This window comes from Budorcas taxicolor, chromosome 1 (genome assembly GCF_023091745.1).
Source record: "Budorcas taxicolor isolate Tak-1 chromosome 1, Takin1.1, whole genome shotgun sequence".
NCBI lineage: Eukaryota > Metazoa > Chordata > Mammalia > Artiodactyla > Bovidae > Budorcas > Budorcas taxicolor.
In genome coordinates this window covers 194,467,257-194,494,607 of record NC_068910.1, presented here as the reverse complement: position 1 = coordinate 194,494,607, position 27,351 = coordinate 194,467,257, and the positions used below count along the sequence as shown (strand labels likewise).

At 37.4% G+C, this 27,351-nt stretch overlaps 1 protein-coding gene across 1 annotated transcript in view; it reads right to left on the bottom strand.

Annotated features, from left to right (window-relative positions):
* The window catches only part of PIK3CB (phosphatidylinositol-4,5-bisphosphate 3-kinase catalytic subunit beta), a 128,087-nt gene that overhangs the window by 27,240 nt on the left and 73,496 nt on the right, over positions 1–27,351 (bottom strand). Inside the window, exons 12-15 of the mRNA XM_052638271.1 lie at positions 16,467–16,655; positions 11,793–11,914; positions 8,747–8,890; positions 7,093–7,192 (exon numbers count right to left, since the gene is read on the bottom strand). Coding sequence (XP_052494231.1) covers positions 7,093–7,192; positions 8,747–8,890; positions 11,793–11,914; positions 16,467–16,655 — 555 coding nt within the window. The remainder of the gene's footprint in view (positions 1–7,092; positions 7,193–8,746; positions 8,891–11,792; positions 11,915–16,466; positions 16,656–27,351) is intronic.

The following is a 27,351-nucleotide window of genomic DNA, read 5'->3' as shown; positions in this document are numbered from 1 at the left end:
TACACCATGTTTTCATTTCTGAATTTTGCTACTATACAAAGAAACCTCTAAGACTCTATAGGGATGTGAATTCAGCATGCAGTTTCTACAGAAATTCTGAGGGCTTGCTCACAGGAAACTGGAAAGGTTCTATGTAGTTGGAAGATAAAATCAAGATTGCTGAAGCGTGCCAAGTCAGCCATCTGTCAAAACCACATACAGCCCATTTATCAACAATTTCAGGAGCTGTACAAACACTTGTGGGAAGGGAACTAGCTGAAAAGTGGACTATGCAAATAAGAACTTTTTGTAGTATTTCAAATATGAATTTCTTCCAAATTTGTACAGTTGCAAATGTTCAGGGCCTATCCATAATTATGTTGATATCCATTTCCTGGAACAATGTTCTGAATACCCACATGGCCATTAACCAAATACCTTTAAGAGTTTCAACACCTTGTCATACAGTAAGTTTACAGTGATAAGAATTGCCATGTAAAGGGTACAATCTTACCCTGACTGTCCATTAGTCAAGAAAGAGTAAGAATAATGTGATCCGACATATGCCATATTTTTGATGTTATAAAAGGAAAACTGGGGTTCTCAGAGAAACAAGAAAATGCCCAGTGTAGTCTGATCATATGAATGAGTCCAAAGAAGTAGGGACTTTATCAAGGTGCGGGGGATCGTGGTGTCTTAAAATTCAATTATTAGTCATGCAATGAAAATTACTGCAGGGATTTTGACAAGGGAATTATTGTTGTTTAGTTGCTAAGTCATGTTCAACACTTTAGTAACCCCACGGAGTGTAGCATGCCAGACTACTCTGTCCACAGGATATCCCAGGCAACAATACTGGAATCGGTTGCCATTTCCTTCTCCAGGGGATCTTCTGCACCCAGGGATTGAACCAATATCTCCTGTACTGACACGTGTATTCTAAACCTCTGAGCCAGCAGAGAAACCCTGAACAGAAGAGAAGGTTAGGAGTTGGGAAACAAATGGCGTTCAAGTGAGAGAATATAGAAAAGGTAAAAAGGGAGAGGAGTCTTTACCACAAAGAAAACACAATGTAGTATCAAAAAACACAGTCTGGGAGAGCATATTTAATACTACATAAAATGTCAGTTACATGAGTTTAATATACTACTTTCAGTTTACATCAGCTAGATGAAACTTGGACTGCAAGGAGATCCAACCTGTCCATCCTAAAGGAAATCAGTCTTGAGTGTTCACTGGAAGGACTGATGTTGAAGATGAAACTCCAATACTTTGGCCACCTGATGAGAAGAGCTGACTCATTTGAAAAGACCCTGATGCTGGGAAAGACTGAGGGCAGGAGGAGAAGGGGACAACAGAGGATGAAATGGTTGGATGGCATCACCAACTCAATGGACATGAGTTTGAGTAAACTCTGGGAGCTGGTGATGGAAAGGGAGGCCCGGCATACTGTGGTTCATGGGGTCGCAAAGAGTCGGACACGACTGAGCGACTGAAGTGAACTGAGATGAAACTACCCTGCTAATACTTACAGCTTACATACTGTAATGATTACAATCACATACAGCTTATGGTCTAAATTTATCAGCATTAATAAACACCTAAGTAGTAAACCTTCAGGACTCATTTTTCTAACACGTACTCATATATGTAGAAAAACTGAGTTGATAAAACCCCCGATACTTTCATCAACATCAAATGACACCTGCAAACTCTACAGTATCAACCAGACTGAAACTGACTTTACCCTGGCTTCCCAAAGAGTCTCTGGCCTTTTGCCACAGTAACTCCACACTGGGAGAAAGGAAATAATCAGGCTTTTCAGGGATTTTTGGACACCGTCTCTAAAATGGCACTAACGCAAAGTGACTCAAAAGGTCACTGACAAATCACCAAACCAAGGAGGGGCTTATGGAGGTCAAGTTAACAAGAGAGTTTTAGCATAGATCTTCCTTGCAGTGGGCACAGTTGGTTCCAAATACATCTTGTGGTTATTTCTGTAGTTCAGGAATGTATAACTGAAACAGATAATACTCAGAAGGTGGCAGAATTCCCGTGTTGGTTCCCTGATTTCTGGAGTGAGGGCTACTATGGTCAGAAAGGCTGGGTGGAAGTTATTACAACTGTTTCCACCTAGTGTTAGTCGCTCAGTCCTGCCCGACTCTTTGTGAATCCATGGACTGCAGTCCACCAGGCTCCTCTGTCCATGACATTTTCCAGGCAAGGGTACTGGAGTGGCTTGCCATTTCCTTCTCCAAGGGATCTTCCCAACCCAGAGATTGAACCCGGGTCTCCTGCACTGCAGGCAGATTCTTTACCAACTGAGCTACAAGGGAAGCCCGTTTCTACCTAAGAAAATAGTAAATACATTCCTGGAATAACTGTACAGATTAGTGTTATCATCAAGGACTTGAAAGATGCAAGGTGGTGATTCCCATCACATCCTCATTCATCCTGCCTACTTGGCTTATGCAAAAGATAGATGACTCTTAGAGAATTACAGGGAATTGTTATAGCCTTAACCAGGTGGTATATATCAGAGGCAGTTTCACTGCGTAAATAAAGTAATTTATCTCCTGGTATCTGGTATGCAACTACTGATTAGACAAATGCTTTATTTTCCATACGTGTCAATAAGGACCACCATAAGCAATCTGCTTAAGTTAGCAATGCCAGCAATACACTTCCATTGTCCTAACTTAGGAGTATATTAATTCTCCAGCTCTATGTCATAGTTCGTTTGAAGGAATCCTGATTGACTTTCCCTTTAATAAGATACCATGCTGTTCCATTACAGTGATAACATTATGCTGACTGAACCCAGTGAGTAACACACAGCAACTTCTCCGGACTTAAATTTGTATTTCAGAAAGTAGGAAATAAATCCAGCAAAAAATCTGAGGCCTTCAAACTCAGTGAATTTCTAGAGCTCAAGGAGTGTGGAACATGTCAAGATATCCCTTCTAAGGTAAAAATTAATTTGGTGCTCAGAACCCTCTTTACAAGCAAAGTAAGGCACAACCCAGTGAGCCTTTTTGGATTTTGGAAACAACATATTTCTCTTGTACCTTGGCCTATGTACTGGTTTTGAATGAAGTCCAGAACAAGAGAAGGCTCTGCAGCAGGCCCAAACTGCCACACACGTTGTGGCCGCATGATCCAACAGACCTAATGGAGCTTGAACTGCCTTTGGCAGGCTCCTAGAGCTGAATCATAGCACAAGTCCTTAGGATTTGGCAGAGAAACAAAAAATCTACCATCCCCTGCTGATAGCTACTCTCTTTTTGAGAAATAGCTGTTCGAGTTTGCTTCTAGGTTTTAGTAGAGAGTGAATGTAATCATGCAACCTGAGCTGCCTGTCAAAAACCAGATTTTATCTAACCCAGCACACATAAAGATGGGCGAGCACAGCGGCACTTCATGATCAAGTGAAAGTGGTTATATGTAAGACTGTGCCCAATCTGGCCCTGAAGGCTCAAGTTACATGAAGAAGCAGCCCACATATCCACGATTTCCCACTCCTGTTACACTATCTTCTTTCTCCTAACCTACACCATGGCCTCATGTGGAGTTCTTTATGATGAGTAGATACAGAAAGAGAAGACTTAATCATGGTTTACAGATGACTGGATTATAATACATAGGCAGCATATAGCATACAACTGTGGTACGACAGCCACTTTCAAGAATATATCTAAAGGACAGCAGTGAAGGGAAATACTCCCAGTGTGCAGGACTTCGAAAAGTGTACCTGAATGTTCATTTTACTCTGAAGGTGAAATGGCCATGTGTGTAATTATATACCAATTCAGGAGCTGTGACCAAATTTCCAAATTTGCTGGCATATTGAGTTGCAGCACTTTCACAGCATCATCTTTTATGATTTCAAATAGCTCAGCTGGAATTCCATCACATGCATTAGCTCTGTTCATAGTGATGCTTCCTACCTATTCTATGGAATATAAAATCCTTGATGGCAGCGACATAGCTAACGTGGCTTCACATCACCAATACCTAACAGAAATCCTGGCATATAGCAGGTTCTGAATAAGTATATATTAAGTCATTTTTTAAAAACCTTCTAGTGGTAGGTTAGATAACATTCAATTCAGGAAAAATTACTGCTAAAGAACAGGAGCATGTCACTGCTATTTGTTAATGAAGAATTTCAGCAGGAAGAAGCTAATACAGGGTTGCTTTCCTTGATGGCAGAAATGCTCTCATTTCATCCTTTAGGGCACCAAAAAAGCCACCAACAATCAAGCCTGGGCCATGGTTATGCATCTCATTTGGAAGAAAGCGCTTGAAAAACCATTGCTATTTGCAATGACTTAGCTGTATGAGTCAAGACTATCTCCAAAACAAAAATACGAAAATAACTGGATACTGAGACAACTGTCAACAATAACCCTTGATGGAATTCTGTGTTGAGTAAAACAGCATCTGTTTATTGGCTTATGTTTTACTTTAGCTTCAAAGATACATTTATAATGAAACAATGAAATTGTTGTCTATTTTATTTTGATTTAAAAAAGAGAAGTGTTGCTAAAAAGTGTGAAAACTCCCAGTATAATAATAAAAAAAAAGACTTAGTTTTATAGTTGGACAGAACTAAGTCTGATTATTCTTTTACTTAAAAACTGAGCTTTTAGCTAACTTACTTAATCTCTTAGAACCTTGTTTTTTACCTTGTCAAATCCAGGCAGTATCAGTAACTACTGTGGCACATTATTAGGAGAGTAAAATAGCATACTTAAAACACTTATTATGGTTCCTGGCATACAGTAAGCATTTAATATCTGATCTATAAAAATGACTAATACCTCATTATCTGCAATGATTAGAAAATGAAGACCTAGGAAGAAAATGACGGAATATGAGAGAGATATATCATACCTGAAATATCACAGTTTCAGGCACATATACAGTTGGAAAAAGCAGCTTGAGTATATTGAATTCTAGAAGTTATAACACCTACGAACTCAGGTGTCAAAATATCTCAATATAAAACAAATGACAAATGACAGAGCATATGAATCATATATACTATTCTTATAAGAAAGAGTTATCTCAGAGGTATGAAAAAAACAGGGTCTAAAGATTTCACAACAGTTGTTACCATCAAACCCATTGTTGCTGCTGCTACTGCTGCTGCGTCACTTCAGTCGTGTCCAACTCTCACCCTATAGACGGCAGGCCACCAGGCTCCCCCGTCCCTGGGATTCTCCAGGCAAGAACACTGAAGTGGGTTGCCATTTCCTTCTCCATTGCAGGAAAATGAAAAGTGAAAGTGAAGCCGCTTAGTCATTGCTGCTGCTGCTGTTGCGTCGCTTCAGTCGTGTCCGACTCCATGCGACCCCAAAGACAGCAGCCCACCAGGCTCCCCCGGCCCTGGGATTCTCCAGGCAAGAACACTGGAGTGGGTTACCATTTCCTTCTCCAATGCATGAGAGTGAAAAGTGAAAGTGAGGTCCCTCAGTCATTGTTCAGTCAGTTCAGTTCAGTTCAGTTGCTCAGTCGTGCCCGACTCTTTGCGACCGCATGAATCGCAGCACGCCAGGCCTCCCTGTCCATCACCAACTCCCAGAGTTCACTCAGACTCACATCCATCGAGTTCGTGATGCCATCCAGCCATCTCATCCTGGGTCGTCCCCTTCTCCTCCTGCCCCCAATCCCTCCCAGGATCAGAATCTTTTCCAATGAGTCAACTCTGCGCATGAGGTGGCCAAAGTACTGGAGTTTCAGCTTTAGCATCAGTCCTTCCAAAGAAATCCCAGGGCTGATCTCCTTCAGAATGGACTGGTTGGATCTCCTTGCAGTCCAAGGGACTCTCAAGAGTCTTCTCCAACACCACAGGTCAAAAGCATCAATTCTTCGGTGCTCAGTCTTCTTCACAGTCCAACTCTCACATCCATACATGACCACAGGAAAAACCATAGCCTTGACTAGACGGACCTTAGTCGGCAAAGTAATATCTCTGCTTTTGAATATGCTATCTAGGTTGGTTATAACTTTTCTTTCAAGGAGTAAGCGTCTTTCAATTTCATGGCTGCAGTCACCATCTGCAGTGATTTTGGAGCCCCCAAAATAAAGTCTGACACTGTTTCCACTGTTTCCTCATCTATTTCCCATGAAGTGATGGGACTGGATGCCATGATTTTCGTTTTCTGAATGTTGAGCTTTAGGCCAACTTTTTCACTCTCCGCTTTCACTTTCATCAAGAGGCTTTTTAGTTCCTCTTCACTTTCTGCATAAGGGTGGTGTCATCTGCATATCTGAGGTTATTGATATTTCTCCCGGCACTCTTGATTCCAGCTTGTGTTTCTTCCAGTCCAGCGTTTCTCATGATGTACTCTGCATAGAAGTTAAATAAGCAGGGTGACAATATACAGCCTTGACATACTCCTTTTCCTGTTTGAAACCAGTCTGTTGTTCCATGTCCAGTTAGTTATAACTGCTGCTTCCTGAACTGCATACAGATTTCTCAAGAGGCAGGTCAGGTGCTCTGGTATTCCCATCTCTTGAAGAATTTTCCACAGTTTATTGTGATCCACACAGTCAAAGGCTTTGGCAGAGTCAATAAGGCAGAAATAGATGTTTTTCTGGAACTTTCTTGCTTTTTCCATGATCCAACGGATGTTGGCAATTTGATCTCTGGTTCCTCTGCCTTTTCTAAAACCAGGTTGAACATCAGGAAGTTCACGGTTCATGTATTGTTGAAGCCTGGCTTGGAGAATTTTGAGCATTACTTTACTAGCGTGTGAGATGAGTGCAATTGTACGGCAGTTTGAGCATTCTTTGGCATTGCCTTTCTTTGGTATTGGAATGAAAACTGACCTTTTCCAGTCCATGTCTAAATAGGTATTTGGTACTAAAATTTAAGTCGTGGTACTAATACTATGAGGAATCCTAATTTTTCAAATCGCATTCAATAACATTCTGCTAAATTTGCCAAAACTTCATTTCTAAGCTTACATTTTTTTATTAAAAAATGTATTAACTGAATTTAGTTATGGAAATCTCTTATGAAACAATGTGTTGGGAGAAATAGCACAATTTATCAAATATCATGTGGCAAAGTGAACATGAAGATTAAAGCAAGCAAGCTGATACCTGCTTAGAAAGCGCTTTCATGTGACCTACGCTTCCCCGGCAGTACGCTTCAAGGATAACACCAAATTGTACTGAAACAGCAGGAATGTGTACTTCAGATCTGCAAAAAGGTAACAGTAAAGAAGATTTATCAAACACTTCAGATCCCCAGATGAAAATACTTTTTTTATGAAATTAACTAATCATGCTTATCAAAGAAAGGAAGATCATATCATGTATACAGTCACTGGTTGGATGCTAAACTTTTAATTCTTTAAACACTGTAGTTCAAAAAGAAATGTGATATTAACATTAGTTAATGGTTTATTCCATGAAATCTGAAGTTTTTACATTTTGTTTTTTGTAGTGAAATGATACTACCAATTTACAGACAATTAAGATGAAATAGATCTGATTCATATCACACAACTAACAAATCCCTCAATTGACTTCTATTTGATTTATTTCTCATTTGAAGAATGGTAAACACACTTGAAAAAGGAAGGAATATCTTATTCTGTTATTCCTTTGAGGATTTAAAAATAAGATTGAACTAGATGAGAAAGAAAATAAGTTAAAAAGTTAATAATAAAGAAATCAAGATTCAGAACTACAACCCCTAAAATTACATCAAAATACTATACAGCTTATTTTCTTTAAGGAGCTAAGCCAAAGAGGAGAAAAGTTATCTTTCTCTGTTACTGATTAGCTTCAAAAATATGAAGTCCAGGTCGAAAAAAAGTCACAAATGTCTGAGTAGAGTCAGAAACAAAGAATTGACAATTTTCCTAGGAAACAAAAGATCTTTAGTTCTCTTTCTCAATTTTACTCCCATATAAGCTTGGTTTACTAAGACAGATATATTTCTGAAAATGACCTTGTCAATAAAGAAGCTAAAAATAAAGTTGCTGTTATAGGAAAACCTAAAATCTTTTATGTGTGTATGTGTGTGTGTGTATACATAATTTTATTTATTTATTTTTTGGCTGCCTTGGGTCTCTGTTGCTGGGTGGGCTCTTCTCCAGTTGTGGTGACTTGGCTTCTCATTGTGGTGGCTTCTTTTGTTTCAGAGCCTGAGCGCTAAGGCGCATGCCCTTCAGTAGCTGCTACTCCCAGGCTCTACAGCGCAGGCTCAATAACTGCAGTGAACGGGTTTAGATGCTCCATGGTGTGTCGGATCTTCTTCTATCAGGGACTGAACCTGTGTCTCTTTCGTTGGCAGGTGGATTCTTTACCTGTGAGCCACCAGGGAATCCCTAAAATCTTTACTTACACAATAGTAGCAATGATGATACAACTATCTACGATCTTTGGGAGGCATAAGTAAGTCTATTTCTTAATCCAAATATGTTAACACAATAAGTATACTTTACTGGAAAACAGCAATACTTATAACCTATAACCATCAGTAGTAGTAATAAAAATTACTATGATGAAAAGTTATTAATTACAGTTAAAAATTAAGGAGGCATAGAGGGACATTTATCTGAGTTACATTGCCAAATCATGAAAATTGAGAATCTGGGTATTGAGAAATAGAAGACACCAGGAAAGCATAAATGTTATGGATGACTCAAACAAAGCAGCTGGACTGTTTTGCTAAATGTCCTATATTATGTTGATTAATACTCACAAAAGCATATCATGGACTCAATTTGAAATATAAAAGACTTACCTGAGGTGCCAAAATAAAAACTGCCCTATCCTCCGATTAGCAAGTGCTCTTTCTAGTAGGAATCTAGACAAGGCACAATCAAGAAAAGGCTCATATTTTAAAACTTGCACCAACTGTAAAAGATATTGAGAGAGTTCTTCATCACTGAAAGAAACAAAACACAGAGTAAGTCACTTAATAATCAGAGCTGGAAAAAGACCACTTCTTACTTACCAAACTTCAAATACTAACTTTGAAACAATGGTTCTTGTGGGTCAAGCTTGTTGCATGCCTATATTCAGCTTCATGACTATAATAACACAAAATAAGCTGAGGACTTCTGGTGGGCAAAAGAGTGTATGAAAAGGAGCAAAGAACAGCTAATACGGAGCACTTTCAGTAAGTTAACGAGGTTGATACAACTGATGACTGTATTTACAATGACCCCAGAGTTGTAATAAAAATAGTTTTCTGATCATGCTGAAGAAGTTTACATATTCATTCAACCAGTTTTTTAAAATACAAATTCCATCAGTATTTCAGCAACTTAGTTTTCCTTTCCTACCAAAAGGTTAAGTAATTTTTGCTCCCTGATAATGAATGAACAATTAAAATCTTCAAATACTTTGAAGAATAAAGAGTGCATTTATAAGCTGGAAAGACTCAAAGAATTAACAAAACACTATAATTAAGAGAGCTAAATTAATTAAGATTGTGGCTCTCTATTTTGTATCTATCTCCAAACCATTCACATGTAAACAGTCTCATTAGAGGCAATTCCTGTAGTCAGGTTAAGATTCGTTATCTCAAGTCCTCTACTTGGTGACTAATCTTGGACAATAAACGGTTAAGAAAGTAGTCTAAATCAGATGTGGAACCTAAATCTAGGACATTATTCATCTAAAAAAAAAAAACTGATACGCAGAAAATTTAACAGAGGAAGATGCATTAGAATTACCTATATGGAACATGAGATCACAGCAATCTCTGCCTACGGGTCAATATATTTGAAAAAAAAACAATTAGCTCATTCCAAGGAGGTGGCCAGGTAGCCCCTCCCCATCAGGTATCCAATGCAAACTTAGGGAAGCTGAGGAACAATGGGGAGCCTCATTTTTAAAAACTATCTATGTAACAATTTTAAGCTTACTGTAAAATCCATGCCCATTATAAAATCTATAAATAGTGTAAATGATAGTATAGAAGAGGCTTCCTCTTTCCTAATACTTAAAAAGACGTCTCATAGACATACCTGAAAAAATATTTTGTATAATTTGCTTTGAATATCACACAATTTAAAACATGATGATTTATTTAAAAAAGAAAAAAAAAATCACTGTATCCTTCATTTGCTGAGAAGTTTTGCTTTTTAAATAATCATACAGAGACTTCCCTGGTGGTCCAACGGTTAAGATTCTAGACTGCCAATGCAGGGGGTGCAGGTCTGACCCCTGGTCTGAGAACTAAGACCCCACATGCTGTGCGTCACAGCCAAAAGAAAAAAAAAAAAAAACCATACAGTATAACCGCTCCTTTTGAGGCTAGAAGGAAAATGGAAAAAAATTTAAATGCTCATTGTCTGAGATTGTCTCCATAACAATATTTTATCAAATAAATCCCACAGATTCTCACACATGTATTACCCTAAAGGGACTATACAAACATGTTCACTGCATTGTTAATAATGGGAAATTTTGAGAAAATCTAAAATGTTCTTCAATAGAGAAATGGAGAAATACAATAAATCTCTATGACAAAATATTACACACTAGTGGAAGGAATAAACTACATTTATACGTAACAGGAGAAGACTGTCCTCAAAAACATAATGTTTGATAAAGGAAAAAAAAATATGTAAAACAATATATATATGACAAGACACATTTATGTAATTTTTAAATGTACAATATTATTTCATACCTATACTGTATAGATATATAAAACTGATAAAAACAGTAAAATGATGTATAGTAGAATACACACCAAATTTGTGTTAACAGTTGTCTCTGGGAAGTGAAAGTAATCAGGACTGAATAAGCAAACTATGAAGACTAACTGTAATGTTAATTGCTTAAAAAATACAAACTTAAAAGTAAAAACTTTAAAAATACAAATTAAGAAATTAACATTTCTTAGTTCTGGGTAGTGGATGGAAAAGAGTTAATAGAATAGCAAGCCAGATTGCTATCCTTTGAAAAAGTAAGCGTAGAAGGTTAGCCCTTAGCTGACATCTGGGAATGTAGACGGGGAAGGCTTCTCACCACCCTAACAGATAAGACTGGGTCACTGCTTAAACTGTTTTTGCAAACAGTACAGCTTATGCCCAACACCCATTTTCATTCTGGGAGTCTAGGATTTGGGAATATGCTAAACAGAAGTACTTAAGTGACTAGGTCTTAATAAAAATCAAACTAACGAACAAACAAACTACAAGTCTCTAACAAGCTTTCTGGTAGACAGTATTCAGGCATGCTGTCACAAATTGTTGCTGGGGGAATTAAGTGTAGTCAGTGCGACATCTTTTGGAAAGAACTCTTTGAAGCATCTCTCTGGTTTCCTCTGGATTCTGCCCCATGAATTTTTCCTTTGCCAATTCTGCTCTGTACTCTTCTGCTATAATAAATCTTAGCCAAGAGTCATGGAACTGGAGAGTGATCTTGGGGACAACCAGAAGCAGTTTTTGTTTTTTTGTTATAGAGACGGGACTGCCCTGATGGTTCAGGGGTTAAGATACCGTGTTTCCACTGCAGGGGTGTAGGTTTAATCCTAGGTCAGGGATCTAAGATACAGCCATGTGGTGTGGCCAAGAAGAAAAACATCTGTATCGTGTGTGTGTGTGTCTGTGTGTGTGTGTGTCTCTGTGTGTTTGTGTGTGTGTGTGTGTGTGTGTGTTTTGGATAGGAGAGACTTGAGAGTATGAGAGAATAACAGAGACGAAGGGAACAAATGCTTTGAACTGAATCATTCCTAGCCTTTTCCTTTCTTACAGAACATCCAAGCAGATCTCAACTTTTCTTCTCACCCACAAGTTATTCCTTGACCCCAAAAAGCCTCCTGCAGGAGATACCTCATCTGTTGCAGGCAGCCCACAGCATATTCTCGCACATACTGATCTGGATAGTTGAAATCTAGAAGCTCAAGGGCCTCCCGGGGGGGCAGTTTAGGCCAAATCTGAAGCAGTGCTTGAAGCTGTTTAAAAATTGAAAGGAAAAAAGATTAGTTTTCTCTCCTATAACTTCTGAACCACTTATGTTTTTTCTCGGTACACAGGAACAGAGATGGGTCAAAAGAAAGGAAAAGTATACGTGCAATTACTAAGGCCTCAAAAATCCATTATTGCTAATATAGGTTAATAAAGATGGTCTCTGCTGACATATTCTACAGGTAAGCAGGCAAAAAAGCAATTATGTACTTAGCTGGAAGTAGAATGATACACTGAATATATGAACTCTACAATCATTAACCATTAAAAATTTTTTTTAAAGGAAATAAAGGAGGGACAAGAGGAGAGAAGAAGGTGAGAGGAAGGGGAGGAGAGAGAAATGACTAAGAAATACTTAAAGGCCTTTGAGGGAGGCTAAAGAGGGAAGGATATATGTATACTTATAGCTGATTCACCTTGTTGTACAACAGAAATCAACACAACACTGTAAAGCAAGTATCCTCCAATTAAAAATAAAATTTTTTAAAAAGAAATACTTAAAGGTAAAATTCAAAGTACAAATATAAGCTGAAAAAGTACATTAATAAATAAACATAAAACTATCTTGAGAGTTTAAGAGAATTTATATCTCTCACTTTATAAAACTTTATTGACTAGAATACATTTAAATCCTTTAAATCATAGTAAGTTACCCACAGGAAATAAAGAGTACCTAGTTTATTAAATACAGCCAGTTTCCCATTTACAGATGCCACTTAGAAATTTACGAGACATAGGATAAAAAAGCATCCCATGGGGGAATGACCTGGGATTACCAGTGAAGGCTGGGTTCAGATGGACATGGAAACCTAAGTTCCAGAAAACCCAAATTTCTAGAAAGGATTTCATCTGCCTCCCATAAGAATGAGTGAGACTCATCAGAGTTGATTTCCTTTTATGAAGGGTTGATATTGGAAAGAGTCCCTTCCTCTTCATGATTTTGATATCTTTATAGCTTGCATTCTTATTTCTGAAGGGAAGTGTGAGGAAAAGTGGTTATGAAGGAGAGTGAAACACTTTTTTGATAATTATGAGTTGTGGCTGTCCAAAGCGCAACCCTATCTGACAGAGTCTTATTCCTTAATTTCTGATTTATGTCGCTGGGTTTTTTTGGGTATTACTTAAACAGCACTGACATCAAGACCAAGGAAGAAGCACAAAATGTATGCAAGACCAGAGTTACAAGAATATGGCAAATAGATGGCAATGGCTGAAGGCTTCTCTCAATTGCATGTTCAACCTCAAAGTCATGTTGCAGGAGGTGGCCTGTGAAACCTGCTGCCTGCCTTGTCATTTGTCATTTCAGCATTTGTGAGAAACTTGGGCTTTGACAATTTCATAAAAATAACTTAAATTTGTTGTTTTAATTATGAAAATTATAAAACTTCTCATTAGTTTCTCAAGTGTCCAAAAAAAGCCAACATCTAAATGAGTAACTAGTTTCATAAATTTAAGTTCTCTAATGATAATTTATAAAAAAATCAACTTTAAATTGCTTTACATTAGCAGAAAAAATAACCCTCTTGAGTAATTTTTAGAGATTGATTACATTACTATTATTAGTATACATTTACATAAATTACTAACTTGGATATGAAATGTGATACTTTGCAATTTACATAATAGATATCAAAGTTATTCAACAAATACAGTGAAATGTTACTTTTTACATTTTAACTTTTACCTTAAATCTTGATTCAATTATTCTTAAACTACTAAAGGAAAAGATTACCTCTTATACTAGTTCTTTTAATGTATACAGTACTTGCATGCATACAGGACACAGGCAGACATACATACACTTACCTATGGTATCAAAATCCCACGGGGATAGGGCTGTTAGGGGAAAATTACGTAAAAATGCTCCTCAGGAGTGTAATAATGAAAAAAGACAGAGGAATACTGGTTTAAAGATATGAAACACCTACCTAATCCCAGGTTTTACCACACAATTCCTCTAAAACTCTAATGGACCAGTAGTCCTTATATAGATAAGGAAGACTGTTCCCTAAGGAACTGAAACAATAGTTTAAAAAACACTCCTAGCATCCCCAGTTAACACATGGAATACACTGCTCCACAAAAACAATACTGGGATAGATAATGTTATATAATACCAGAGGTTCAACTATGTTATGGGTTAAAAATAGCCCTACTACTGAGAAGTAATTCTTTCAGTATGTTATTTATAATTTTTAAATTGAAATACAAACATTAAATTACAAACACTCATCACTTCAGTTTGATGAAAACTATGGAAGCAAATAGGAAAGGCAAATCTGACTTAGCCAAATAAATAGTGAAATAAGTTTCACTATTTTAACTATTTTTCACTATAAATAGTGAAATTAACATGTAATTAATTGCTCATCTCCTACAGAGGACTGAATTAATTTCACTATCTATATGGCTATTGGAATCCCTTCTGCAGTAAGCTAAAAGAATACTTTCCTGTGGATTAATGGGAGGCTAATCTTTTTTATAGGATTTTCACCCATGGCTTATACCTTCAGAATCACAGTACAAATTTGCACCAGGTTCTGACTCGCCACTTCTCTTAGGCAGTCAATTTTTAAAAAATTTTTATTTATTCATTTATTTATTTTTGACTGCACTGGGTATTAGTTCCTGCACAAGTGCTTTCTCTAGTTTCAGCGAGCGGGGGCTACTCTCTAGTTGTAGGGCATGGACTCTAGGGCATGTGAGTTTCAGTACTTAATGGCTCACAGGCTCTAGAGAGCACAGGCTCAGGAGCTGTAATGGGCTCAGCTGACCCATGGCATGTAGAATCTTCCTGGCCCAGGGATCAAACCCATGTCCCCTACATCATCAGGTGGATTCTTAACCACCTGACCACTAGGGAAGTCTAGTAGTCAATTTATTGAAAATATGGTTTATATTCTCTTTTGCCAGTTCAGTGTAACTGGCAATGGTACAGGACTGGGGAGAAGCCAAAACACAATTTTTTATTCTGTTGCTCTTCCTTTCTAGACTACTAAAAGGGTGGCTTAGGATCATGAAATTCATGTCTTCCTGTACTTGCTTATACATGTTTAGGTTTTTCTATTAGAGTATTAAGTTATACTACTGACTTTTTCTACACAATGGAGGAAATTAACTTGTATCTGAAAACAGTAGATTTCAGATTCACTCATGGAAATGAGACAAGTATACTAAACTCCTCAGTATAAAAATCTGTGTCCCGGGGTTTCAAATAAAAAAATACTAAGCTTGAACTCTCTTACTCTATTTTCTGACAGATAAAATACAAAAGCTCTTTTTCAGATATCTTAAAGAGTATAGTAAGAATTTTTTTTCTATTCTAATTCTATACAAAATAATAAAATGGTGCATTTCTTGGATAGGCACTTAGAAACGAATGCTATTCATGAGAAGTAGGCAAATGTGCCAACTAAAAAATTCTTATATCTTACATTCAACCATTACGGGGGTTCACAGAAAACTAACCTTGAATTTAAAGAAATAACTGGTTAGATGACAACTATATCGGAACAATTAAAATCTAGCTTTAAAAAAAAGATATCCTGACAAAAATAGCTTCTTTTCAAAATAAGTAATGGTCATGTGGGCTAACTGTATAAACAGTTCAAATAAGGCACATCATATAATTTTGTAACATGATTCCAAAAAAAACTGTTAGACACTAGGAATAAACTCAAAAGAAATGCTTTCTAAACTTAATTTGAGAAATAAAACAATAAAGCAAAGATTTTAAAAATACAAGATTAAAAGAAATATGTATTTCTCAACTAAATTTAACTCATTATAGATTTAACAAAACAAGAAAAAAATTTAAAGACCAATTGAATTTAAGTAACTAAGGTGAATAAATGTGGTTCTCTTAATATACCAAATGTATTCATTCTGATTAAAAAATCATTTCAAGAATCTTTCTGGAGAACGTTGATAACCAAATGAATTTAATAACGCCACTGTTTTTTCATAGGTTCTTGAAAATAAAATCAAGGAGCTAAAATTTGGTGGCTTGTTCTGGATGCAAAATTTTTTTTCCTTTTCTCTATACTGCCTAAAGGTTCATCAACACTGCCCAACTTTAAATAAATAGTAAAAGTGATGTCTTAGATCATTTAATTTATGATCTAGAATGTTAACTTCTAAAAACAGAGGTTACTTTCAAACAATACATATGCATTTTAGACAATTCATTGCAAAGGGTCTTAAAATGAAAACCTAGGAGTTCATTGACAAAGCTGGTAAAAGTAACCCAGGATCTACCATATGCTGACAGAAATTATGGATGATTATTCCAAGACCTAAGTTTTAGTCACCTCTAGTAAAGGACATAGAAAACTTACTCAGAATTTGGGATTTTGAAATCTTAAAACTTTCTGGTCTACCATTTAGATCAGAAGGTCTGAGAGTTTAAAACCTGAAAACTTTTCCTGCAGAAAATTATCCTACCTATGGAAACATACCTTTGTAGGAAAAGACAATTTACATGAAATCAATAAAGTAATATAACGACCAAATGGAGTTACAAAAACAATCTCTTGTTACCTGAGCAACATCCTCAAGTTTATTCCACTTGATCGACAGCAGCAATTTCGGCAATGCGTGTGGGAAATTCTCTCTGCAGTCTTGTCGCAAAGTCCAAATAAGATCCATTTCATTCTCACACAGTTGAGACAATGGATCCCTGTCCAAGATTTCTTTCAGTACAGCAAGAAACTTCTTTCCACCTCGACTCTAAGAGAGCAAAATTACTCGTTACAAAACTAAATCGTGTAAACATAACTGGTAAACCTTGAACACAGGGGATAGGGGCACCAACTCCCAAGCAGTAGAAAATCCTTAAATTCGTGCATTTAACGAAACCACGAATCATGTGGTAGTGTAGAATATGTATATTTTTTAAAACTTCACTTGATCTGCACAGCTCAAACCTGTGATACTCAAGGGTTAATTATACCATGAATTTTTAAAATAATTAATGAACTTTAAAATGTGAGATACTAACAATCTAATTCATTAAAAACTTGGAGCTTCCTTTAAAAGTTTTATTAACCTGAGTATTAAATTTGTAAACTAATGATGAAGGAAAAATTATTCTTAGTTTTTTAAAAGAATAAAAAAGAATCCTCTTTTAAAGTCCACATACAAACACTAGGTGGCAGAATTGCAATTTGGATGAAAAAGAAGTCATATTTGAACTGAGTTTCTCATCTTTTGATATTTTTAATTGCTATAAAGAAAAAAATCAAAGATGTACCAAACATATGAAGTTTTTTTTAGAAAAAAGTAATAGGTGCCTTCTCAGCTCTGAGGCACTAAACCATTTAGATTCAGAACTGAATCTTGGCTAAAATCAAACATTAAAAAAAAAGTTATCCCATTTTCTTTCCTAATCCTTATAAGAATATATTAAAATAAAGAAAATGGACCATACTGTTTATTCAATCCAGACTCTGAATTAAGACTAACATGAAAGAAAGAGATACAAAATTTCCCAAATATAAAGAAAAACTATAGCATTTAGGCAAAAATGTATCTCCGTTACCCCACCCCCTCAAAAAATCTCCAGAACTATCTGATAAGATTGTGTAAGGAGTTATTAACATATTCTATTACTATGCTATTTGGTACTTGAAATTACTTTAGCTGGGATTTCATATCAACAATAAACTGAATAAATCAAACCACTAACTTTCTAAAGTAGTGAGATTCAAAACAGTATATGCATATGTTAAAAAGAATTAGGATAACATAGAGAAAATCTGAAACAGTCAATGAAAACACCATTGTAATCAATAAGCAATTACACAAGTGTAGAATACAAGGTTAATATATAAAAGTAAATCATATTCTTATGTATTAGCAATACACAAGTGGAATTTGAAATTAAACAACACAATACCATTTACATTACTACCACAAAATAAGGAAACAGGCATAAAGTTAACAAAATAAATATAAGATCTATATGCGGAAAACTATAGAACTCTGATGAAAGTAATCAAAGAATTAAATAAATGGAGCTATATTTCATGTTCATGGATAAGAAGACTCAAAAATACTGCCAGCTTTCCTCAACTTAATATCAACAGATTCAATTCAAACCCAATAAAAATCTCAGTAAGTTGTTATGTGGCTATCAAAAAACTGATTCTAAAGTTTATATGGAAAGGCAAAAGACTCAGAAGAGTCAACACATTATCAAAGAAGAAAGAACAAGGTTAAGGTCAACATGACCCTTTGGGTCAACATGACTTAGGTAAAAATAAATATGAAATACAAAACTATAAAACTCCTAGAAGAAAACAGGAGAAAATCTAAATGACCTTGGGTTTGGTGATAACTTTTAACATATAACACCAGATGCATGATCCACCACTGAAAGAACTAATAAGCTAAACTTCCATGAAATTTTAAATTATCTGCTCTGCAAAAGAAGCTGTCAATGGAATGAAAACAAAATCCACAGACTGGGGGAAAATATGTGCACATATTTTATAATAAAGGGCGGGTATCCAAAATATACACAGAACTCTTAAAACTCAACAGCAAGAAAACAAACAATAGACAAATATACAGATCAAAGACCTGAACAGATACCTCATCAAATAATAAATACAGATGGTAAAATACATACATATATAGAAGGAAATCAGTCCTGAATATTTATTGGAAGGACTGATGCTGAAGTTGAAACCCCAATACTTTGTCCACCTGATGCAAAGAACTGACTCATTGGAAAAGACTCTGATGCTGGGAAAGATTGAAGGCAGGAGGAGAAGGGGACGACAGAGAATGAGATGGTTGGATGGCATCACCAACTCGATAGATATGAGTTTCAGCAAGCTCTGGGAGTTGGTGATGGACCAGGAAGCCCAGTGTGCTGCAGTCCATGGGGTCACGAAGAGTCAAACACGACTGAGCAACTGAACTGAACTGATATATGAAAAGATGTTTAACATCACATGTCAGCAGGGAAATGAAAATTAAAGCAAAAATGAAATATGACTACATACCTATTAGAATGGCCCAAATCCAAAACATTGAACATACCAAAAGCTGCTAAGGATGTGGAGCTACTCTTATTCAATGCTGATGGGAAGGCAAAATACTACAGTCACGTAGGAAGACAGTTAGGTAACAAACAATATCATGCTCCTTGGTTATTTATATGTACCAAAAGGAGTCAAAAGCTTATGTCCACACAAAAACCTGCACATGGATGTTTACAGCAGCTTTATTTAAAGTTGGCAAAACTTGTAAACAACCAATATGTTTTTCAGTAGGTGAATGGGTAACTGAATGGATAAACTGGAATACACAGAAAGGAAAACTATTTAGCACTGAAACAATTGAGCTATCAAGTCACAAAAAGACAGAGAAACGTTAAATGTATATGACTAATAGAAAGAAGACAATCTGAAAAGGCTATATGTGAAATGGTTCCAACTACAACATTCTGGAAAAAGCAAAACTATGGAGACATTAAAAAGATCAGTGGTTGCCAGGGACAGATATGTCATTATGCATGTGTGCATGCATGCTCAGTGTGTCTGACTCTGCTACCACATAGATTGTAGCCACCAGGCTCTGTCCATGGAATTTTCTAGGCAAGAATACTGGAGTGGGTTGCCACTTCCTCCTCCAGAGAATCTTCCTGTCCCAGGGATGCAACCCACGTCTCCTGAGTCTCTTGCATTGACAGGTGTTTTCTTTATGACTATACTACCTTGGAAGTCCTATATGTCATTATACATTTGTCCAAACCCACAGAATACACAACAGCAGGAAGGAAATCTAAGGCAAACTATGGCTGTTGAGTGATTATGATATATTAACGTAGATTCTTCCCTAGTAATAATGTACCATTCTGGTGAGTGATGCTGATAAAGAGGAGGCATATATATGTGATATGTGCAGGGGCAGGGATATATGGAAAATCTCTGTACAGTCCTCCTAAATCTGTTTTGAGCCTAAAACTTCTCTTAGCAAAAATAAACTCTTTTTATACACATGTATCCAAACACACAAACTCTCTCTCTCCTCCCATGTATGAATTATAGTGGGTTTATATTCAGAGCTTCAATCTAAAAAAGGTATGCTTTATTTCACGAAAGTGACTAAGTTTCTTTGAAAAATGATCATGATACATAATCAGAATTTGAAAATGAAACTCCTACACTTACATATAAAAGTGAAAGCTTATACTGCAAACAATGAAGAATATAAATTGTTCGTGCGAGAGAAACGCAGACTGCTATTGAGTTAAATAGTGAAAAAAGCTAGCAGACCTACTATAATCTCATGGACCAAAATAAGACTTCACAGACTTGCTACAGGTAAATATTCTGAAGACACAGTAGTGAAGGAAGAGGGAAGAGCAATGAGTTAGCTGTGTAATTGCACTGTGATTGTTTACTGAGCTATGAAAAGCACAGTACTGAATAAGTCCAAGATAAAAACAAACAACTACCAGAAATGTTGCAGGAAGCAAAAAAACCTAAGAACCTTACGTTCTTTTACAAAACAATCAGCAATGAAAAATTATATTTCAGTGCAACTGAAGAACTTACACTCATGCTAAAATGCTGGAATTTAAGTAATGATGGAAAAAAATTAAAATTAACACCAATATTCTCTACTTTGTTTTTATGTTTATATTTTTCAACTTATATACATACTATGAATTATTGACCAAAATAAAACACATCATATGTATCCTGCCATGAGCATATGAAAAAAGACTATGGCTCTTTCCCCTTGCACACTGGAGGTAGGGGGTCAGGGGTCTGGAAAATTCATCTGTCATATTCAGAGAGGCTACAAACTCAAAATGTGTTAGCAATAAGCTATCAAAGGACAGAATTAACCATGCATTGGCCAGACTGGGGACCTGACAAACACACAGCTGAGGATGAGACAGCCCATGCAGTCATGCCTGGTGGGACAGAGAGTGAGAAGACAGTTAAATGATTGGGAGATTAATTACAAACAGAGGACTGAGCAAATAAATATGTTAAGGTTGACAGGAATCCAGATTACGCACTGTCAGAAAAGGTAAATCAAAATACATTAAGGCAGAGACTAAAAAGAAATACTTTGGTAGCGAATCCAAATAAGAGACAGAGATAAGAACTCGTGGTTTTCAGTAGATAGACAAAGCAAAGAAACTTCGTTGTCGTTTAGTCACTAAGTCATGTCTGATTCTTTTGCGACCCCATGCAGTGTAGCCCGTCAGGCTCCTTTCTCCACGGGATTTCCCAGGCAAGAATACTGGAGTGCACTGTCATTTAGTTCTCCAGGGGATCTTCCTGATGCAGGAATGAAACTTGCATCTTCTATATTGGCAGGTGAGTTTTTCACCACTGAGTCACCAGGGATGGTTAAATATGCAGCTAGGTGATAAAGATACCACCTAGCTCTGTTTCATGAAAAGACCTAACGCTATTGCATGCAAAGGACAATGAGAATACCGAGTGCCCAAAATTTGGAATCGAAATACTTTCGACAAACAAAAGGAATCAGGACTCCCAGGAGGAATGACTGAAACCAAAGTTCAGTTCAGATCAGTTCAGTTCAGTTCAGTCGCTCAGTCGTGTCCGACTCTTTCTGACCCCATAAATTGTAGCACGCCAGGCCTCCCTGTCCATCACCAACTCCCGGAGTTCACTCAAACTCAGGTCCATTGAGTTGGTGATGCCATCCAGCCATCTCATCCTCGGTCGTCCCCTTCTCCTCCTGCCCCCAATCCCTCCCAGCATCAGAGTCTTTTCCAATGAGTCAACTCTTTGCATGAGGTGGCCAAAGTACTGGAGTTTCAGCTTTAGCATCATTCCTTCCAAAGAACACCCACGACTGATCTCCTTTAGAATGGACTAGTTGGATCTCCTTGCAGTCCAAGGGACTCTCAAGAGTCTTCTCCAACACCACAGTTCAAAAGCATCAATTCTTCGGGGCTCAGCTTTCTTCACAGTCCAACTCTCACAACCGTACACGACCACTGGAAAAACCACAGCCTTGGCTAGATGGACCTTTGTTGGCAAAGTAATGTCTCTGCTTTTGAATATGCTGTCTAGGTTGGTCATAACTTTTATTCCAAGGAGTAAGCGTCTTTTAATTTCATGGCTGCAGTCACCATCTGCAGTGATTTTGGAGCCCAGAAAAATAAAGTCTGACACTGTTTCCACTGTTTCCCCATCTACTTGCATGAAGTGATGGGACTAGATGTCATGATCTTCGTTTTCTGAATGTTGAGCTTTAAGCCAACTTTTTCACTCTCCTCTTTCACTTTCATCAAGAGATTGCATCAAGTGACTGCATTTAGTTCCTCTTCACTTTTTGCCATAAGGGTGGTGTCATCTGCATATCTAAGGTTTTTGATATTTCTCCTGGCAATCTTGATTCCAGCTTGTGCTTCATTCAGCCCAGCATTTCTCATGATGTACTCTGCATAGAAGTTAAATAAGCAGGGTGACAATATACAGCCTTGACGTACTCCTTTTCCTATTTGGAACCAGTCTGTTGTTCCATGTCCAGTTCTAACTGTTGCTTCCCTGACCTGCATAGGTTTCCCAAGAGGCAGCTCAGGTGGTCTGGTATTCCCATCGCTTTCAGAATTTTCCACAGTTTATTGTGATCCACAGTCAAAGGCTTTGGCATAGTCAATAAAGCAAAAATAGATGTTATTCTGGAACTCTCTTGCTTATGCGATGATCCAGCCGATGTTGGCAATTTGATCTCTGTCTGCTCTGTCTTTTCTAAAACCAGCTTGAACACCTGGAAGTTCACAGTTCACGTACTGCTGAAGCCTGGCTTGGAGAATTTTGAGCATTACTTTACTAGCCCGTGAGATGAATGCAATTGTGCGGTAGTTTGACCATTCTTTGGCATTGCCTTTCTTTGGGATCGGAATGAGAACTGACCTTTTCCAGTCCTGAGGCCACTGCTGAGTTTTCCAAATTTGCTGGCATATTGAGAGCAGCACTTTCACAGCATCATCTTCCAGGATGTGAAACAGCACAACTGGAATTCCATCACCTCCACTAGTTTCGTTCGTAGTGATGCTTTCTAAGGCCCACTTGACTTTACATTCCAGGATGTATGGCTCTCGGTGAGTGATCACACCATCATGATTATCTGGGTCATGAAGATCTTTTTTGTACAGTTCTTCTGTGTATTCTTGCCATCTCTTCTTAATATCTTCTGCTTCTGTTAGGTCCATACCATTTCTGTCCTTTATCGAGCCCATCTTTGCATGAAATGTTCCCTTGGTATCTCTCATTTTCTTGAAGAGATCTCTAGTCTTTCCCATTCTGTTCTTTTCCTCTATTTCTTTGCATTGATCGCTGAGGAAGGCTTTCTTATCTCTTCTTGCTATTCTTTGGAACTCTGCATTCAGATGCTTATATCTTTCCTTTTCTCCTTTGCTTTTCGCTTCTCTTCTTTTCACAGCTATTTGTAAGGCCTCCCCAGACAGCCATTTGGCTTTTTTGCATTCCTTTTCCATGGGGATGGTCTTGATCCCTGTCTCCTGTACAACGTCACAAACCTCAGTCTATAGTTCATCAGGCACTCTATCTATCAGATCTAGGCCCTTAAATCTATTTCTCACTTCCACTATATAGTCATAAGGGATTTGATTCAGGTCATACCTGAATGGTCTAGCAGTTTTCCCTACTTTCTTCTTCAATTTAAGTCTGAATTTGGCAATAAGGAGCTCATGATCTGAGCCACAGTCAGCTCCTGGTCTTGTTTTTGTTGACTGTATAGAGCTTCTCCATCTTTGGCTGCAGAGAATATAATCAATCTGATTTCGATGTTGACCATCTGGTGATGTCCATGTGTAGAGTCTTCTCTTGTGTTGTTGGAAGAGGGTGTTTGCTATGACCAGTGCCTTCTCTTGGCAAAACTCTATTAGTCTTTGCCCTTCTTCATTCCACATTCCAAGGCCAAATTTGCCTGTTACTCCAGGTGTTTCTTGACTTCCTACTTTTGCATTCCAGTCCCCTATAATGAAAAGGACATCTTTTCTGGATGTTAGTTCTAAAAGATCTTGTTGGTCTTCATAGAACCGTTCAACTTCAGCTTCTTCAGCGTTACTGGTTGGGGCCTAGGCTTGGATTACCATGATATTGAACGGTTTGCCTTGGAAACGAACAGAGATCATTCTGTCATTTTTGAGACTGCATCCAAGTACGGCATTTTGGACTCTTTTGGTGACCATGATGGCTACTCCATTTCTTCTGAGGGATTCCTGCCCGCAGTAGTAGATATAATGGTCATCTGAGTTAAATTCACCCATTTCAGTCCATTTTAGTTCGCTGATTCCTAGAATGTCGACATGCACCCTTGCCATCTCTTGTTTGACCACTTCCAATTTGCCTTGATTCATGGACCTGACATTCCAGGTTCCTATGCAATATTGCTCTTTACAGCATCGGACCTTGCTTCTATCACCAGTCACATCCACAGCTGGGTACTGCTTTTGCTTTGGCTCCATCCCTTCATTCTTTCTGGACTTATTTCTCCACTGATCTCCAGCAGCATATTGGGCACCCAGCTGATTACAGAGTTCCTCTTTCAGTATCCTATCATTTTGCCTTTTGATACTGCTCATGGGGTTCTCAAGGCAAGAATACTGAAGTGGTTTGCCATTCCCTTCTTCAGTGGACAACATTCTGTCAGAGAAACCAAAGCGGGGGTAAAGAAATCACCAGGTTAGCCTGGAACACTTTCTTGTACCAGAGAGAAGCAGATGCTCAAAGAATTATGTCGACAGGTCAAACAGACACAAGATAGAACTTGAGTTGCCACAGCCAAAATCTGGGTCAAATCTGCACATCAAAATTAACTATGTCATTAAATAAAAAAGCAATCACAAATTCAAACTACTATAATTTTTTAAGTAAATAAATGGGGGGTGGGGATGTGAGAAAAACATCTACGCTACAGTATAAGTCAACTAACAAACCCAAAAGGAAAATAAATTTGAAAATCACACTTTGGAAACCACTGTAATTAATACTGGTTCAGACAATCTGTATTAATAAATACTAAAACAAGTGGGTGAAAGTTAGCTGTGAAACAGTATGTTTCCTAAGTCGCAAAATAAGTCCACAAACTTCTTAGTTATTAACTTCGTAGTAGAAGAACCTAGTGGACACTATCCTAACCAAGTCATAACAATTAATATCATCAGTAATGGAACAACAACAACCAAAAAACAAAACAAAACAGCCAAAATGACAAATTGACATTGTTTGCCTGTAAACAATGAGTAAAATGTAGTAAGGACACATCACCACTTAAATGTGCTCAGTTGTGTCCGACTCTTTGCAACCCCATGGACTGCAGCCCACCAGGCTCCTCTGTCCATGGGATTATCCCAACAAGAATACTGTATCAGGTTGCCATTTCCTCCTCCAGAGGATCCTCCCAACCCAGGGATCAAACTGACCTCTTGTGCGTCTCCTACACTGGCAGCAGATTCTTTACCACTGAGTCATCAGGGAAGCCCCCAACACTTCAATGTATTCATGCTAAAAATGCATAGCTAGAATCCAATCATGACAAAACATTAGGCAAATCCAAACTGAATGACATTCCACAAAGTAACTGATCTGTATCCTTAAAAAAAAAAATCAGTCATTAAAAGACAAGGAAAGACTGAGGAACTGTTCTAGAATGAAGGAAACTAAAGACACATGTCAAAGAAATACAACAAGTAATCCTGGGTTGAATCCTGCGCCTAAAGAACACTCCTGAGACAACTGGCTAAATACGAATGGAATGTGGGGAATAGACAATAGAAGTGTATCAACATTATTTTCCTGATTTTCATGGATTGATTCTGGTTAACTATGAGAATGTCCTCATTTTTAAGAAATATATACTGAAGAATTAAAGGATAAATGGCATAATGTATGCCACTTCATCTCAAATGATTCTGAAAGAAATGCATACACACACATGGAATGATAGAACAAATATGGCAAAGTGTTAACAGTTGGGGAAGTTGGAGAAAGCTGTATGGGAATTCTTCATACTCTTCTCTCTGGTTTTCAGAATGTCTGAGATTTTTTTTTTTAATGTTTGCTCTTTTCTTCCATCAAATGGAGGGCATTAAAGATTCCAAATCATTCTATTAAGAAAACATTCTAGATAGATCCCCAGAACCTCTGAACTAAAGGCTGAGTCACTATCTGCATTCACAAAAGCCAGTCGTTAAGATTTTGTGCCTGAGATTCAGCAATAAGAAAATAAAACTTTTTAACACACATGTTTTAGATGATTGCAGGGTTTCTAACCCCCATGCTATCTCATAGGAGGATGGTCCTGTGCATTGTAGGAAGTTGAGTAGCATCTGAACTTCATTCACTACCTATCAGAAACAACCTCCAGTGAGTTGAGACAAATAAGAAAACTTTTAGACATACTAAATGCCCCACTTGAGGCAAAAAAAGAAGCCACAGGTTGAGAACTACTGGCTAGGAAGATGAAAAGCTGCCAATTCAAGAATCATAATTCACAAAGATCCCATTTTTTTCTATTTTTCAGATATCCCACAATCTTTGGCAACTACATATTTTTTAAAATGCCAATAGCTATTAGGCTTAACACTTTTAAAAGAACAGAAGTGCTGTTGAGAAGGATATGAAAAAACTAGAATCCTTTCGCAGTTGGATTTTGCAGGTGGGAATGTGATATGGAACAGTTATTTTAGAAAACAATGGTAGTTCCTCAAAAGATAAAAAACAGAATTAACGTATGATCTAATAATTCTACTTATGGGTACACAGCCAAAAGAATTGACAGCAACATCTCAAAACTATATTTGCACACTCATGTTCATAGCAGTGTTATTCACAATAGCTAAAATGTGGAAGCAAACAAGTGGATAAACAAAATGTAGTACATAAACTGGGTATTAGTGGCGCTAGTGGTAAAGAATTTGCTTGCCAATGCAAGAGACGTAGGTTAGATCCCTGGATGGGAAGATCCTCTGGAGGAGGAAATGGCACCCTACTCCAGTGCTCTTGCCTGGAAAATTCCATGGGCAGAGGAGCCTGGCGGGCTACAATACATGGGGTCCCTAAGAGTCAGACATGATGGAATGACTGAACACACACACACAAATACACACACACACAGTTCAGCAAGCGAACTTACCATGATCTTATTAAAGAATGTAACATGCTCTTGATATATACACGAAGAGAGGATTAAAACAGTGAAACGAGAACATAGTTCTCTCTATTCCTTTCATTCAAAAAGATGAAGTATTTTAAGTATTTAAAAATACTCACCAGTAACAGTTCTGGGATACAAGAGAAAGTGCCTAACATAGGAATCCTTTACTGAGAGAAAGCAGATAGGATCAGGGATCAGATCTGCTAAGATTCAAGCAGTAGTGACACAGTTCCAGGATGCA